The sequence below is a fragment of the Cryptomeria japonica genome, chromosome 4 (genome assembly GCF_030272615.1).
Source record: "Cryptomeria japonica chromosome 4, Sugi_1.0, whole genome shotgun sequence".
NCBI classification, from domain to species: Eukaryota; Viridiplantae; Streptophyta; class Pinopsida; order Cupressales; family Cupressaceae; genus Cryptomeria; species Cryptomeria japonica.
In genome coordinates, this window is record NC_081408.1 from 345858162 (window position 1) to 345870538 (window position 12377).

General features: G+C 34.0%; 1 protein-coding gene across 7 annotated transcripts in view; it reads right to left on the reverse strand.

The window, feature by feature from the left end:
* Positions 1 to 2857: 2857 nt before the first annotated feature.
* Positions 2858 to 12377, reverse strand: part of LOC131063623 (putative phospholipid-transporting ATPase 9) — a 265322-nt gene continuing 255802 nt past the window's right edge. For 6 of the 7 annotated variants that reach the window (XM_057997503.2, XM_057997504.2, XM_057997509.2 and 3 more), the window contains one exon: positions 2858 to 3336. In XM_057997503.2, coding sequence (XP_057853486.2) covers positions 3128 to 3336 — 209 coding nt within the window. In that variant the 3' untranslated portion in view covers positions 2858 to 3127. Of the gene's footprint in view, positions 3337 to 5992; positions 6810 to 12377 lie in introns of those variants that run through there. The other variant, XM_057997506.2, reaches the window with a different exon arrangement.

The window sequence follows — 12377 nt, forward strand, 5'->3', positions numbered from 1 at the left end:
GATAATGGTGAAGGTAAAAAATAAAGTTGTCAAGAGTAAGGATTAAGAAGATTAAAAAAGAAGAGGTTGAAGTCACTAGGTTGGAATTTTTTTTAATATTTAGAGCTAACTTCTTGCTTTGAGATGGTACAATATTTGAGAAGTGCCATCACATAAGTGTCCCTTCATAGAAAAGGGGGCTTCATAGTTCTTGAGAGCATTTGTGGATAATGTAACCTTTAAAATACGTGGAGTTGATGTATCTACATTGGTTTTGTTTGTGTTGTATACAAAAGTAAAGATTTAGCTCTCACAAACACTAAAGGAGGGACTTTGACCATTTTTAAGGAAAGTTGTTCTCTAATGGGCAAGCATTGGAAAAGGTATTTTGACATGCTGAGAGGAGGGCAAATTGTTGGAAGAGTTTTTATTTTTGATTGTGCATGAAATTTGGGATTGGTTCTTTCATGTGGTTTAAAGGATTTGTAGAGTTTGATAGTCAAAATATCTATTGATGTGTCTTGGGTGAGTGAGAAAATTTGGTGGATACACTTCACTAAATTTTCAAACGGGTTACTTTGTTCAATCCATGTAGTGTTCCATTCTTTATTCATATTGACGTCATTCGAGAGGGAATGCTGAGATTTTGTATTACATCTATAATCTATTGAGTTAGTAATAAATATATAAATAATACAATTAGTTTTATGTTGGATATGGTAGTTGGATAAGAATACTTTTTGTAAGATAGTTTGAATAGTTAAAATACCTAAAACCAAAGACTTTATAAGTCAAAGCAAGCAAACATACAATTTATCCTGAATAAACACCAATATAATTCAATACTATTTTTTATAAAAATAGATGAACTTTTGCATTTAATTGTTTGCATTTCCAATATACTCTAAGATGTTATGTGGTGAAAAAGGAAAATTGACTAATGCTTGATTCTTTACCGAATGTTAAATATATTCACACGTTCAACTTTCACAATATTCAGCTCAGATATTCTTTAATTATTCAACACAGAAGTAAACTAGGAAGATTAAAACATCTTAAAAAAAAGATACACAAAGAATGGTGCTATAGTCCTACACCGATCTACTGGGCTGAATTCATGTCTTGACCACTACTGGGTTGTAAATATACAACTCTTTTATATTCCTTTAATTAATTAATTTTCTATATTATTTATTCATTACACATTTATATCCTCTTAAATTCTGATTGGTCATGCACTTTTCTTATTGTGGATGCCTTCAATCTTTATTTGTGAGAAATTCAGTAGATTGGTAAATTTATGTTGTTTGATTTGAATATTCCAGCAAAATTTTGCAAGCAGCTAATTCTCACTACACTCAACACTATCTTTCTTTGTTTTGAGGCCACTTTTCACTTTACATAATTTCTTATTTGAGTTTATCAGTGTTAGTTGTAAACAAAATCTTTAAGTATCATCAAATTATTTGTAACGTATTAGGATAATTGCACATTATACAGAAAATTGTAAAGATTTACATGTAGATTCAAGGTAAGGTCTTCCTAACAGATTAGTTATATTATATTTCATATATTCAACGGAAATTGAGTTGCAGAGATGGGTATGTAGTCTACGTTTCTATAATAAAGCTTCCTGGCAACTATGCACTGAGTGTGACTTATTAATTTTCGTAGTTCTTAATGATTTTCAGATATACTAATTAAACAGTTTTAAATGGCAATAATTTGAATCTCAGAAATGGAAATGGTTTACTCCTTTTCATTTGTTAATGCAAAATTTCATGCCTCGTTCTAACTGTCTGGAGCTATTGCAGATTCAGCTGTCTATTGCCTACAGACAAACTTAAGTAGTTTATAGATGAGTTAATACTATTAAGAGATACCAATAACCCTATGCTTCTTCCAACATGCGGTAAATTTATGCTTTGCAGTTCTTAAAACTATAGACATCCCTTTAGCAACATGCTTCTCTAATTGTATAATATTTTTTAAAACTTCTCCACAAATCACCGAACCCTGCTTGCATTCCATCTTGGGCAAGTCAACTACTGATAAACTATAGTCTATCATCATGAAATTAAAATATGTTTGAGAATCAGTAAGCAAAAGTTACAAAGCAAGGAAGATCAACACCTAGACACAGAATCGGTCAGCAAAATTTACAAAGCAAGGAAGATCAACACCTAGAAAAAAATGTAATAATCTCTATAAGATCTCCTTGTGCTTCTCTCAGGTGAAATCTTGATTTATATAAATTAACCATGGTATCTTCCTTAAAAAACCTGTAGTTGGACAATTTTGGTCTTTGACTGGATTATGCAATTAAGTTATGCTGTGAGACTGATGTATTAACAATCTTCAAGTATAAAAATTGGCCGTCTGATTTGCACAAGGCAATGAACGTCAAATTTGGATTTTGAAGCTTTTAATCCTTGTCCATCTCATTTATCTTTCTTAGAAACATGTCTTTTGAAACAGTACCCACACTTGCATAATAATTTTAATGCATTTTATTAATCCTTCATTTTCAAATGCATTTATATGAGAGTTAGAAAGCCATAAACTTGATTATGCCCTCGTGTATATCCAAAAGTAGGGAATATAGAGGTGTTACATATGTTTCTCCCTTTCCATTTTGGGAGTGACTTCCGTATTTCAAAGACAGGCCAGTCAATATTTTCACCTTCAAAGGAATAAATTTGCACTTTTATCAGAGGTGATCAATTTTGAGTTTCCCTTGTATTAGTATCTCCCCTAACACACGTAGTTCATTTTTGTTTCATCATCCTTTCTGGTCAAGTTCAGTTTCCTGCCCAGTAAAGAAGGGATGGCACCAAAGTGATAATTGAATGACTGAAATAATTATAAACACAGCCACTAGACCAAGAACCATGTGTCATAAAGGTGTTTCTAAACACACTTACAAATAAATCCAAGATGACTCTGTCATTCAGAACACTTGTCAAATGTTAATTTGTTAAACAGAACTAAGAGTTCCTGGATATGGAATGGATTGTGTAATACAAATGAACAGAATTCCTACACCTACTGAAACATAAAACACATGCCAACCAACAGATAAACTGTAAAGAACCAAGATGCATCCTATTTGATCAATTACAAAATAGCTCGATCATATTCTTGGATGTTACGCATGAGAACTTATTCCGTTCGATACACTTGAATCTTTATTTATAATTACTTTGGAAACTCCATTCCAAGAGTTATCACGTCTTGTTTTTGCAAAGCTATTATTGTGGGTGCTATGCAATTGTTGAAAATCAGTAAGATCTTTTGAGTCCAAACTTGTTGAAGGATATATTTCTGAATTAGAATTTTCTGGTGCATGAAATTTTCCTGGGACATACGAAACAAAAAATAATTATATGTCAAACTAATTATGTAATAGGATAAATAACAAATAAATTATTCAGATTGGCTAGTAAGTGGCTGTGTGTGCTGAAGGCACTATATTATATTACAGTGGCATTCACACCACATGATTTGAGCAATTTCAGGGTTTTCTCTGTACAGATAGTTAAGTCACACATATTCTATCATGTGGTGTTCGGTCATGTAATTGCCTCTAAAATAAGCTAAATCTTTACACAGCAGGTCCACAAAGGAGGGCTACCACTCAAATATTTTATTGAAAATACTGCTAATTAAATCAGCTGCATCTGCTTAGGAATTTACAAAAGCCCCTTCCACGAGACTGCTCTTTTAGTTATCTTGGGAGATGCTGAGTGTATCAGGTCCACAAAGGAGGGCTACCACTCAAATGTTTTATTGAAAATACTGCTAATTAAATCAGCTGCATCTGCTTAGGAATTTACAAAAGCCCCTTCCACGAGACTGCTCTTTTAGTTATCTTGGGAGATGTTGAGTGTATCATTGTCCAAGAGCGTCCTAAAAAGTGAAACCATACAATTGAAAACCAGAGTTGCAAGGTGAATGTTCTGCAAAAGTATACTATCAACGATAGCAGATTCTTAATCATAATCCACAGTCCACACCATTGATATATCGATCTGTTCCCTCAATAACAAATTTGAAACACCCATAGACCACAGGCCTTTGTTTTCTTTTACAGCCAAAAGGAAAGTTTGGTCTGAGAAGATACGAATGGACAGTGGTTCTAGAGTTTTGTCATGTTGGTAATGGCAGATACTTGTAAGAGCATGACCTAGATTCAACTCCCTCTTGCAAAATGGGATACATTTGGGTGTGAATTACACTGCAAACCACATTAAAGGCAACTGGCAACATCAATAGAGATTTACTAAGCAAAAGATCCCTGATGGATCCCTTCGCTGATCTGCTGTAAGTCTTTTAATTATTTTTAATTGAATTTCCTGTTTATTACTATAATCTTCCAGAAATAGACATAAGTTGCAGAAGGTTGAATTCTTTTTATGTTTTGATAGTTTTTCAGCAAGTAATAATTGAAGAACAAGTACATGAAAAGAGTACTGGAAATAATTGTTCATACACAGCCAAATCAGAATCGTACCAAGCAGATTTCTGATTATTTAAATCAAATAATTATCTAGATAGTGATTCCAAACAATTCCAGGAAGATTATAATAAGCAATGAGTCCAACCGGGATGAAGAGTGAATACTGTAATAAATAAGGAGGCTGCCGCAAACGTCCAAAGCTCTTACATAGCTCCAGGTGGGAAGAGAAATGGCTGCAAAGTACAGCCGTACGGTTGTTAGGTGATGCCAAGCTGGAAACCCCACTCTCCACGCTGAACCCTAACTCTATCCACTGAATCCTCCAGAAAAGATGTCATACCAACTCTAAGGCACTGAAAACTGAATGCAAGAACCAAATAACCACTGTGCTAGGGGCTACGTCCTAGACAGGCAAGACCCTGGGGTTTTCGTCCCAGATGCTGAATCGCTCTCCAGAGCAAATTCTCCAAATCAAAGATGAAAATCTGTAAAAGATGCTTGATAATTAGGTTACCATCTCCTTATAACTCCTTCCCTCTAGCTCGAACCCTAAAAGTGTATGAAAATTGCGCTTAGGCTTATAAAGTCTTATTTCTCATTTTTTAGTCGCCAAGTATAGAGAAAATGCCACTTTTTTAATATAAAAGAATTCCGTTCATCAAAAGGGTCCCTAACAAATGGGAAACATTTAGAAAAGTTCAAGACCTTTCCAACAAGCTATAACACATGGGCATATGCATCCAGATGAAGCCAAAAACCCCTTATTACTCCAAAATGGCTATAAACATAGCCTTATTTAATTAATTAAACGCTAACTTAGGAAATATTTAAATATATTAAAAATATAACCCAAATAGCTGCAGAAGGCTCAAATGACTCCAAAAGCCTGAAACGGAACCTGCCACCTGTCTGTGATTGAAGTCGGAAATCATGGATCCATTGGCAGTCTTATCCCTAAAATCTAGGGATGCTCCTAGAAACTAGGAAATATACCCAAATCTTTTGAAACTGAAACCAAGGAATAGTCTCATGGAAACCCAACCCTGGATACTGTCATAACCTCCTAAATAGTAGGAATAGCCTCCACAAATGTAGGAACTGCCTCCTAAAATTAAGGAACTGCTCCAAACTAGTCTACTACTGCTAGAACACCAAATCCCAAACACTTAATATCCTCACTGAGTCTCTATCCACCACTGTCAGCTCCAATATGGAAACTGCCACAACCTCCTAAAAAATAGGGAATCTCCCTAAAAAGTAGGAAGCTCTCTCCAAACACCTGTAACTACTCAAAAGGATCCTGCTCTACTCCTTGGTTCCCCAGGTGGTTATTCAGTCAACTGCCAGTTCTCCCTAAAAAATAGGAGACCTCGTCTGAAGGTCCGAAACGGCTCACAGAACCCCTGCAAAGCTCCGTGACCCTCAGAATGAGTCCCCTAACCATGTCGTTGACCTACGGGAACTCGAATGGTAGGTCAACCCCTGCTCATCTCATGTCACCTAAAAAAGGGGACATTACATACTTGTAAGAGTATGACCTAGATTCAACTCCCTCTTGCAAAATGGGATACATTTGGGTGTGAATTACACTGCAAACCACATTAAAGGCAACTGGCAACATCAATAGAGATTTACTAAGCAAGGAATATAAAATGAAAGGCTGTTGTATTTTGGAAACAGAAACTTTGAAATTGAATTACAAGTTGCAAGGAGTTACTTCATCTAAGAGGCAATCAAACAAATGCTTCACGATCCTTTTAAGAGAGCCTCTAAACAACCTTCATGGCATCAAGGAATAACTGAAATCTTTGCAGGGAGATCAATTATTGACTTTGAAATACAGAATGTAGGCTAGCGTACAAAACTAATCCCGGACTAAAAGGAAAATTATACCATCACTTCTTTTTACTTGGTTTATTGGTCCTCAAGTGTGTTTTGAGAGTTCAAATTTTTTAGCATTATATATTATATGTCAGATTCACCAGTGAACATCAGATAGATTACATATACAAGACAGAATGCTCTGGGAATGGAATTTGGAAAAAAATACATTTCTTACAGTAGGTCATTATAGACACTAATCACAGGGTTCTACTTATAGTGCCAATGTACGAGCCTCTTCTAGGACCTCAACCTTGGTCAACACCTAATTTTTTTCTCTTGCTATAACTATGCAAGAGACAAAAGTGGTAACTTGTCCCTTTGACACTTAAGAACCCCTTTCCTTTAGGTGTATTTCACCCTTGCTATAGCTATTGAGAGGATTCATGTCTTGCTTTCAGTTGATATTCTTGGCGTGTGTTTTGGTCCTTGGCAACATCAGGGCTTTCTATCCTCCAGCTTATGGTGCTAGCTACTTTATTTGCAAAGCCTACATATGGTTGCAAACAATATACATTCAAAAGATATACAAACAGAAATTTTATGTGTTCAAATAATTACTAAAAACTAATGTTTGTGTGTACAGCATAAAATGATAGAAATATAAATTTATAAAACCAAAGAATTCAAAAGAAAACATTATACATAAATATTTCCAAAATATTTAATTTTATTAATTGCACTGATCGTCCAATTCACCAAACCAAATTGAAATGAAGACCTTAAATTCATACTTGCAGCATAATGTGTATAAATATGAAGTAAATAAAATTCCATTCACATGAACATAGAAAATTGCAGGAATGTACATTGTTCGTTCATATCCTGCAAAATTGAATCAAAGAAATTTGAACCTTAGTGTTGGGACTGGATGACTGGAGCTTGATTGACAAGCTGAGGCAGTCTTGACAAGTACTTGTTGAGTCTAGCCTAGTCTACTTAAAGCATCATTAAAATAAAGTAAAAGAAAAAAGCCACTAAAAACAATTTGTATATGGTATGTTTTTCAAAAGTATTCTTTTGGCCGAGTTCCTTTTCTGAGTTCAAGTTTGAGTTAAGAGTTAAAAATCGGCTTGCTGAGTACTTCAAGTACGAACACTATAATGTCAAGAGAATGCATTAACATATTTGATCGTGTGTATATTTTAGAATCAACTACATAGTGTTTAGGTTTATCAACATTTCACATCTCTATTATAAGTATAAAAATTCTGGAATCTTAGTGTGGAAGACTTTAATCCCCAAACTCATCCAAGAACAAACCAATCCAGGCCGATTGACAAATATATTAAGTGATTTCTGAATTGGCTAACAAGCTAATTAAATGATTATTTAATTGATTATTGACTATTTGATTCATAAACTCTCAAAATAGTAGAATTTAAGAAGTCCAAATATTAAATCTACTGGTCTACTTACTCCAACAAATGGGAGTATTAAAGAGGTATGAATGTTATTGAAAGATCAGAAAAAAACAAATTAGATGAATCAACACAAATAACTCAAGAATTTTACCTTGGAAATCCCATAAGGGGAAAATCCAGCTTTGGTAGTGGCAAATGTTTATCTACCTTTGATGATATTAATGAAAGAACAAGTACAACGTGTGGGTACAAACATAGTTGTTTACTGCTCCACCAAGCCTCAGCAAACTATGAACAGCTTAATTTCTCTGATTATCCTCAATACAAAACTAAAATAAATCCTCTCATGCCAAAGCAAAGACCTCAATTCATAGTTGCTGGCATAGTTTAAAAACTTGCAAAAAAACTCATCTGACTCACAAGTTCTCATGAACTAAAGTGTTAGCCAGGTTACTTGTGAGTAAACTTGTTGGCAACTTTTGGTGAGTTACTTGTGAGTAAACTCGTTGGCAAAATTTGGTAAGTTACTCGTAAGTAAATGTGTTGGGGAATTTTGATAAATTAATTGCAAGTAACCTTGCCAAAACATGTGAGTTTGACACAAAATCTCGCTTGGTGTTGGAAAAGAAATTCTGAAGCCTGAAAAGCACAAAAATACTTCATTTTTCACATTTTTGTCTTCCAGCTCCGACTCCTTTGTCGATTTGAGGACATTTAGTGCATTTGTAGGTGATTTCAACAGATTTTGTGTGATCCTGGGCTGATTTGAAAAGTTTTTTGGCAGCATTTGAAAGGTAAGTAACAATGTTCTTGCTTGTGTTTTTTATTTTTAGATTTTTGCTTTTGTTTTTCACTGTCATTTTGGGGTTCAAATATTTTGTTAATTTATTATTGTTTAGTTAGTTTAATAGGGTTTACACTGATTAACTCAACAAAAGAACCAAGGTATTCATGAAACTAGGTACTACCCAAATAACTCAAAAAAGAAAATTGTTTTGCCTTCCATTTATATCAATGAGGATGTGCTTAGAGCTTATCAACAAAACTACATTGAGATATGGCATCAGGCAGCAATAGAGTTGTAATGTCCCCTTCTAAGATATGAGCAATTGTTAGCCATTACTTATTTTGCAAAGTTTTCCTGTAAGCTTATTGGCAATTGTTATCCTTTTAAGGTGGACTTTGATGATTTTATAAGTTTCCAATGCATTAGTACCTGCTGTACTTTTTATACCAGCAGCTAATTTGTTGTGTTTTAGATCTGCAGTTATTAAAAATTCCTCTTATAACTGATATCAATTAATTTCATGTGTTTGGGATGCATTTTCAGTTGTTGTTTGGTGGTTAGGCTTGCTTGCTTTCACATTGGGCTATTGTTTCCACATCTAAAGGTGACTACAAAGTCTTTTTAATATGCATCGATTCTGATTTCACTCAAACAAGGCCTATCCATGTTGGTATAGCAGATCATGTTCTATATGGACTTAGTGAAACTAAGGAGATATTCAACACGATCCCACCAAATGCCATCGAGGATCATTTTCTTAACCTTTGTTGCCCTTGTAGCACTAGATTGCCTCCATATGGACTGATTTGGGCTGATGACCATGTTAGAAAGTACCTCATCAACCTTCATAAGTCATCTCAATGCAATTGTGTTGGAGGCAAAATGACTCTCAACACCCCGTTTGAAATCAACATTAAAAGAATAAAATTCACAAAAATTCAAACTAAAATAAAATTTCGAGTGAATCATACAGCCAAAGAGGATGAAGCCCCTCCAAGGTTCATGGATGAAAACCCGTAACTTCTACTATCAATTTAGTGGATGAAAACCCATAACTTGACCAGAAACTAGAGACATTCATACAAAGGATATTGCTGCAAATTTAAAGGAAAAAACAAACAAAAAACAACGATAAGTTATATTTAAGAAATATTTCATAAGCTTTAAGTTTGAATATTATAATAAAACCTACAATTTTAGATAAATTAATATTTATAAATATAATGCAACTATCATTTTGAGTTAGAATTATTGTTTAAAGGAAAAAATAAGAAATGTTCAAGAACAGGACATTACATCTGGGCAAGTTTGTAGCAGCCCTAGTGCATCTACAGGAGACTACACAATATTTGGAAGAACACATTATTACTTTGGAGCAGCCCATCATCAATTTGAAGCGAATTTGAATAGATAATTTTGTATTTTGAATCTTTTTTTAAATTTCATTTGTTTTGTACATTTCCTTTTGATTTTAGGTTCATGAAAGAAAGAACAAACTCAAGATATTTTTAATTACAAACCCTAGATATTTTTTGCGATTTTTATTTTTATTTTATAACTGCAAACCCTACCTATTTTTACTTTCTTTTTTTAATCTTAAGAACCATAGCTGGTTCTATTGGAGGCCTTATGTACAGAAGTGGGCTTGGCTTCACTAGATGGTAAATTAGTCCACAACTAGTTAGAGAGGTCCATAGACCCTTAAAATAAATTTTAACACTCTAAAAGTAGACTCATTTCATTTGCAAGCACGATGCAGATAAAAAAGAAAGTATTGGAGCCAAAGTGACATGCCATTAAGAAAACCAACACAAGTTAAACATAAAACATTGATTAAATATTATTTGGACAAGTGCATAATATCCCTTAGCGCCTCAAGAAAATCCTACAAAACATTTGGAAGAGCCCATTATTGATTTTGAGTAGCCCACTATTGATTTGAAACAAGTTTGAATAGGCAATTTTATATTTTGAATCTTTACTTTTTTATTTTTCATTTCATGTCTTAATTTTTTTTTCATTTTAAGTTCATGGAGCAAAGAACAAATCCTAGCTGTTTTGTGATTTTTTCAATTTATAACTACAAACCCTAAATATTTTAACCTTTTTTAATCTTTATTAAACTAGAAATCATAAATAATTTATTTTCCATTTATTTCTCATTGTTGTGTACTTTACATTTATAAATTGTTCCAATGTCCGCCCTAGTTAAAAAGAATCATTTTCAAAAACATGTCATCCTTGAGGCAAATAAAGAGGAGGTAATTTGTACACATTGCCAAACAAAAATGCTTTTGGGACGCTTCAACCAATTGAAATATCACCTCACATGAACACCATGCCAAGATGCTAAAATGCACACAAGGTACAAAGCCAATTAGAGACCTATGTGGAACATAAACAACTAACAAAGAGGTAAAGAGGAGATAATAGCTATTCATGGAGACTCTTTGATTCCTCAATTTTCTAGATATTTGAGTAGAGGTAGTGATAGTTTAGTGTTTGTCCTAGTCTTCATGGATCTAAATTACATTCATATATTGTACCACACACTACTCCAAGTTCCCAACCATCAATTGAAAGCATGGATTTGAATAAAGACAGGCATGATGCACTAGGGAGCGCAATTCAATTTCACGTAACCAGATATATTTTTTTGTTTTAAATATATTATGTGATTGCTTTGTCTCATGAATTTTTGAATTTAAGGTTTTTGTAGAAATTAAACTCTAGATTTTATCATATTTATTTTATTTGTTTTTGGTTCCCTTATTGGTAAAATATGGTAGATGCTATTACTTTTTGTGGAGTAGGATTCAAAGCCCCTAATACTACAGAGAGAAGAGGCTCCATTTTGACTCAAAATATGGTCAATATGAATGCTACAATTAATAAATAACATGAGACATGGTGGAAGGGTTGCATCATCATGATTGATGGTTGGACAGATAGAAAAAATACAACACTGTTGAAGGCTTTGAAGGTTGCTTCCCTTTTTAATGTAGCGTCTTTTTGGTCCTCATTTCATATGCTGTGAGGATTCCATGTAGGTCATCCATGGTTGATGCATCCACGTTCTTCTCTTCTATAGCTGAAACCTTAGCATCGAATCTTGAGGGAAGTGATCTCAATTTTTTTTGTATTATTGTTGATTCCTCTATGTCTTCATCAATACCCCTTATGGTATTGACTATCTCATCTACTCAAAGTAGATAGGCAGCAATATTTTCTTCATCCATCATCTTGAGACTTTCAAATTCCCCTTGATGGGTTTGAAGTTTGACTCTCTTTAATTTGTTGTCTCCATAAATATTTTTTAATTTATCCCACGTCTTTGGCAGATTTGCAATACATCACTTTCACAAGTTCTGATTTGGTTAATCCACATAGAAATACATTTTTTGGTTTAGCATTATTTTCATATGCCTTCTTTCCTGCTGAATCTATTGGAGGAGTTGATGGAGTTCTATATCCATTTACCACTGATTGCCAAATGTCAAATCCTAGGGAACTTATATAAGTTTCCATCCTTAAGCTCCAAAATGCATAATTTGTCCCATCAAACAATGGGGCTTTGTTGGAAGAGATTCCTTCTTGTCCGCTCTCGTGTGCTCTTTGGATCCGCCTTCTAGTTTGTTAGACTAATTTGAAAGAGCTGGCTTTGATATTGATTGATGAGCACACGGTTATACTGAGAGGGCGGGGGGGGGGAGGGGGGGGGCTGAATTGGTATAACAATATTCTTTTTACCTTCTAAAACTTATTTAATTACTTCAAGATTTAATCTAAATTAGCACATATGAGAAATCAAACAATAAGCAACACAACAACAACAAAGTTTACGTGGAAACCCTTGCGGGAGAAAACCACAGCAAAAATATTGCTTGTATTAATCTTCTTGTTACAA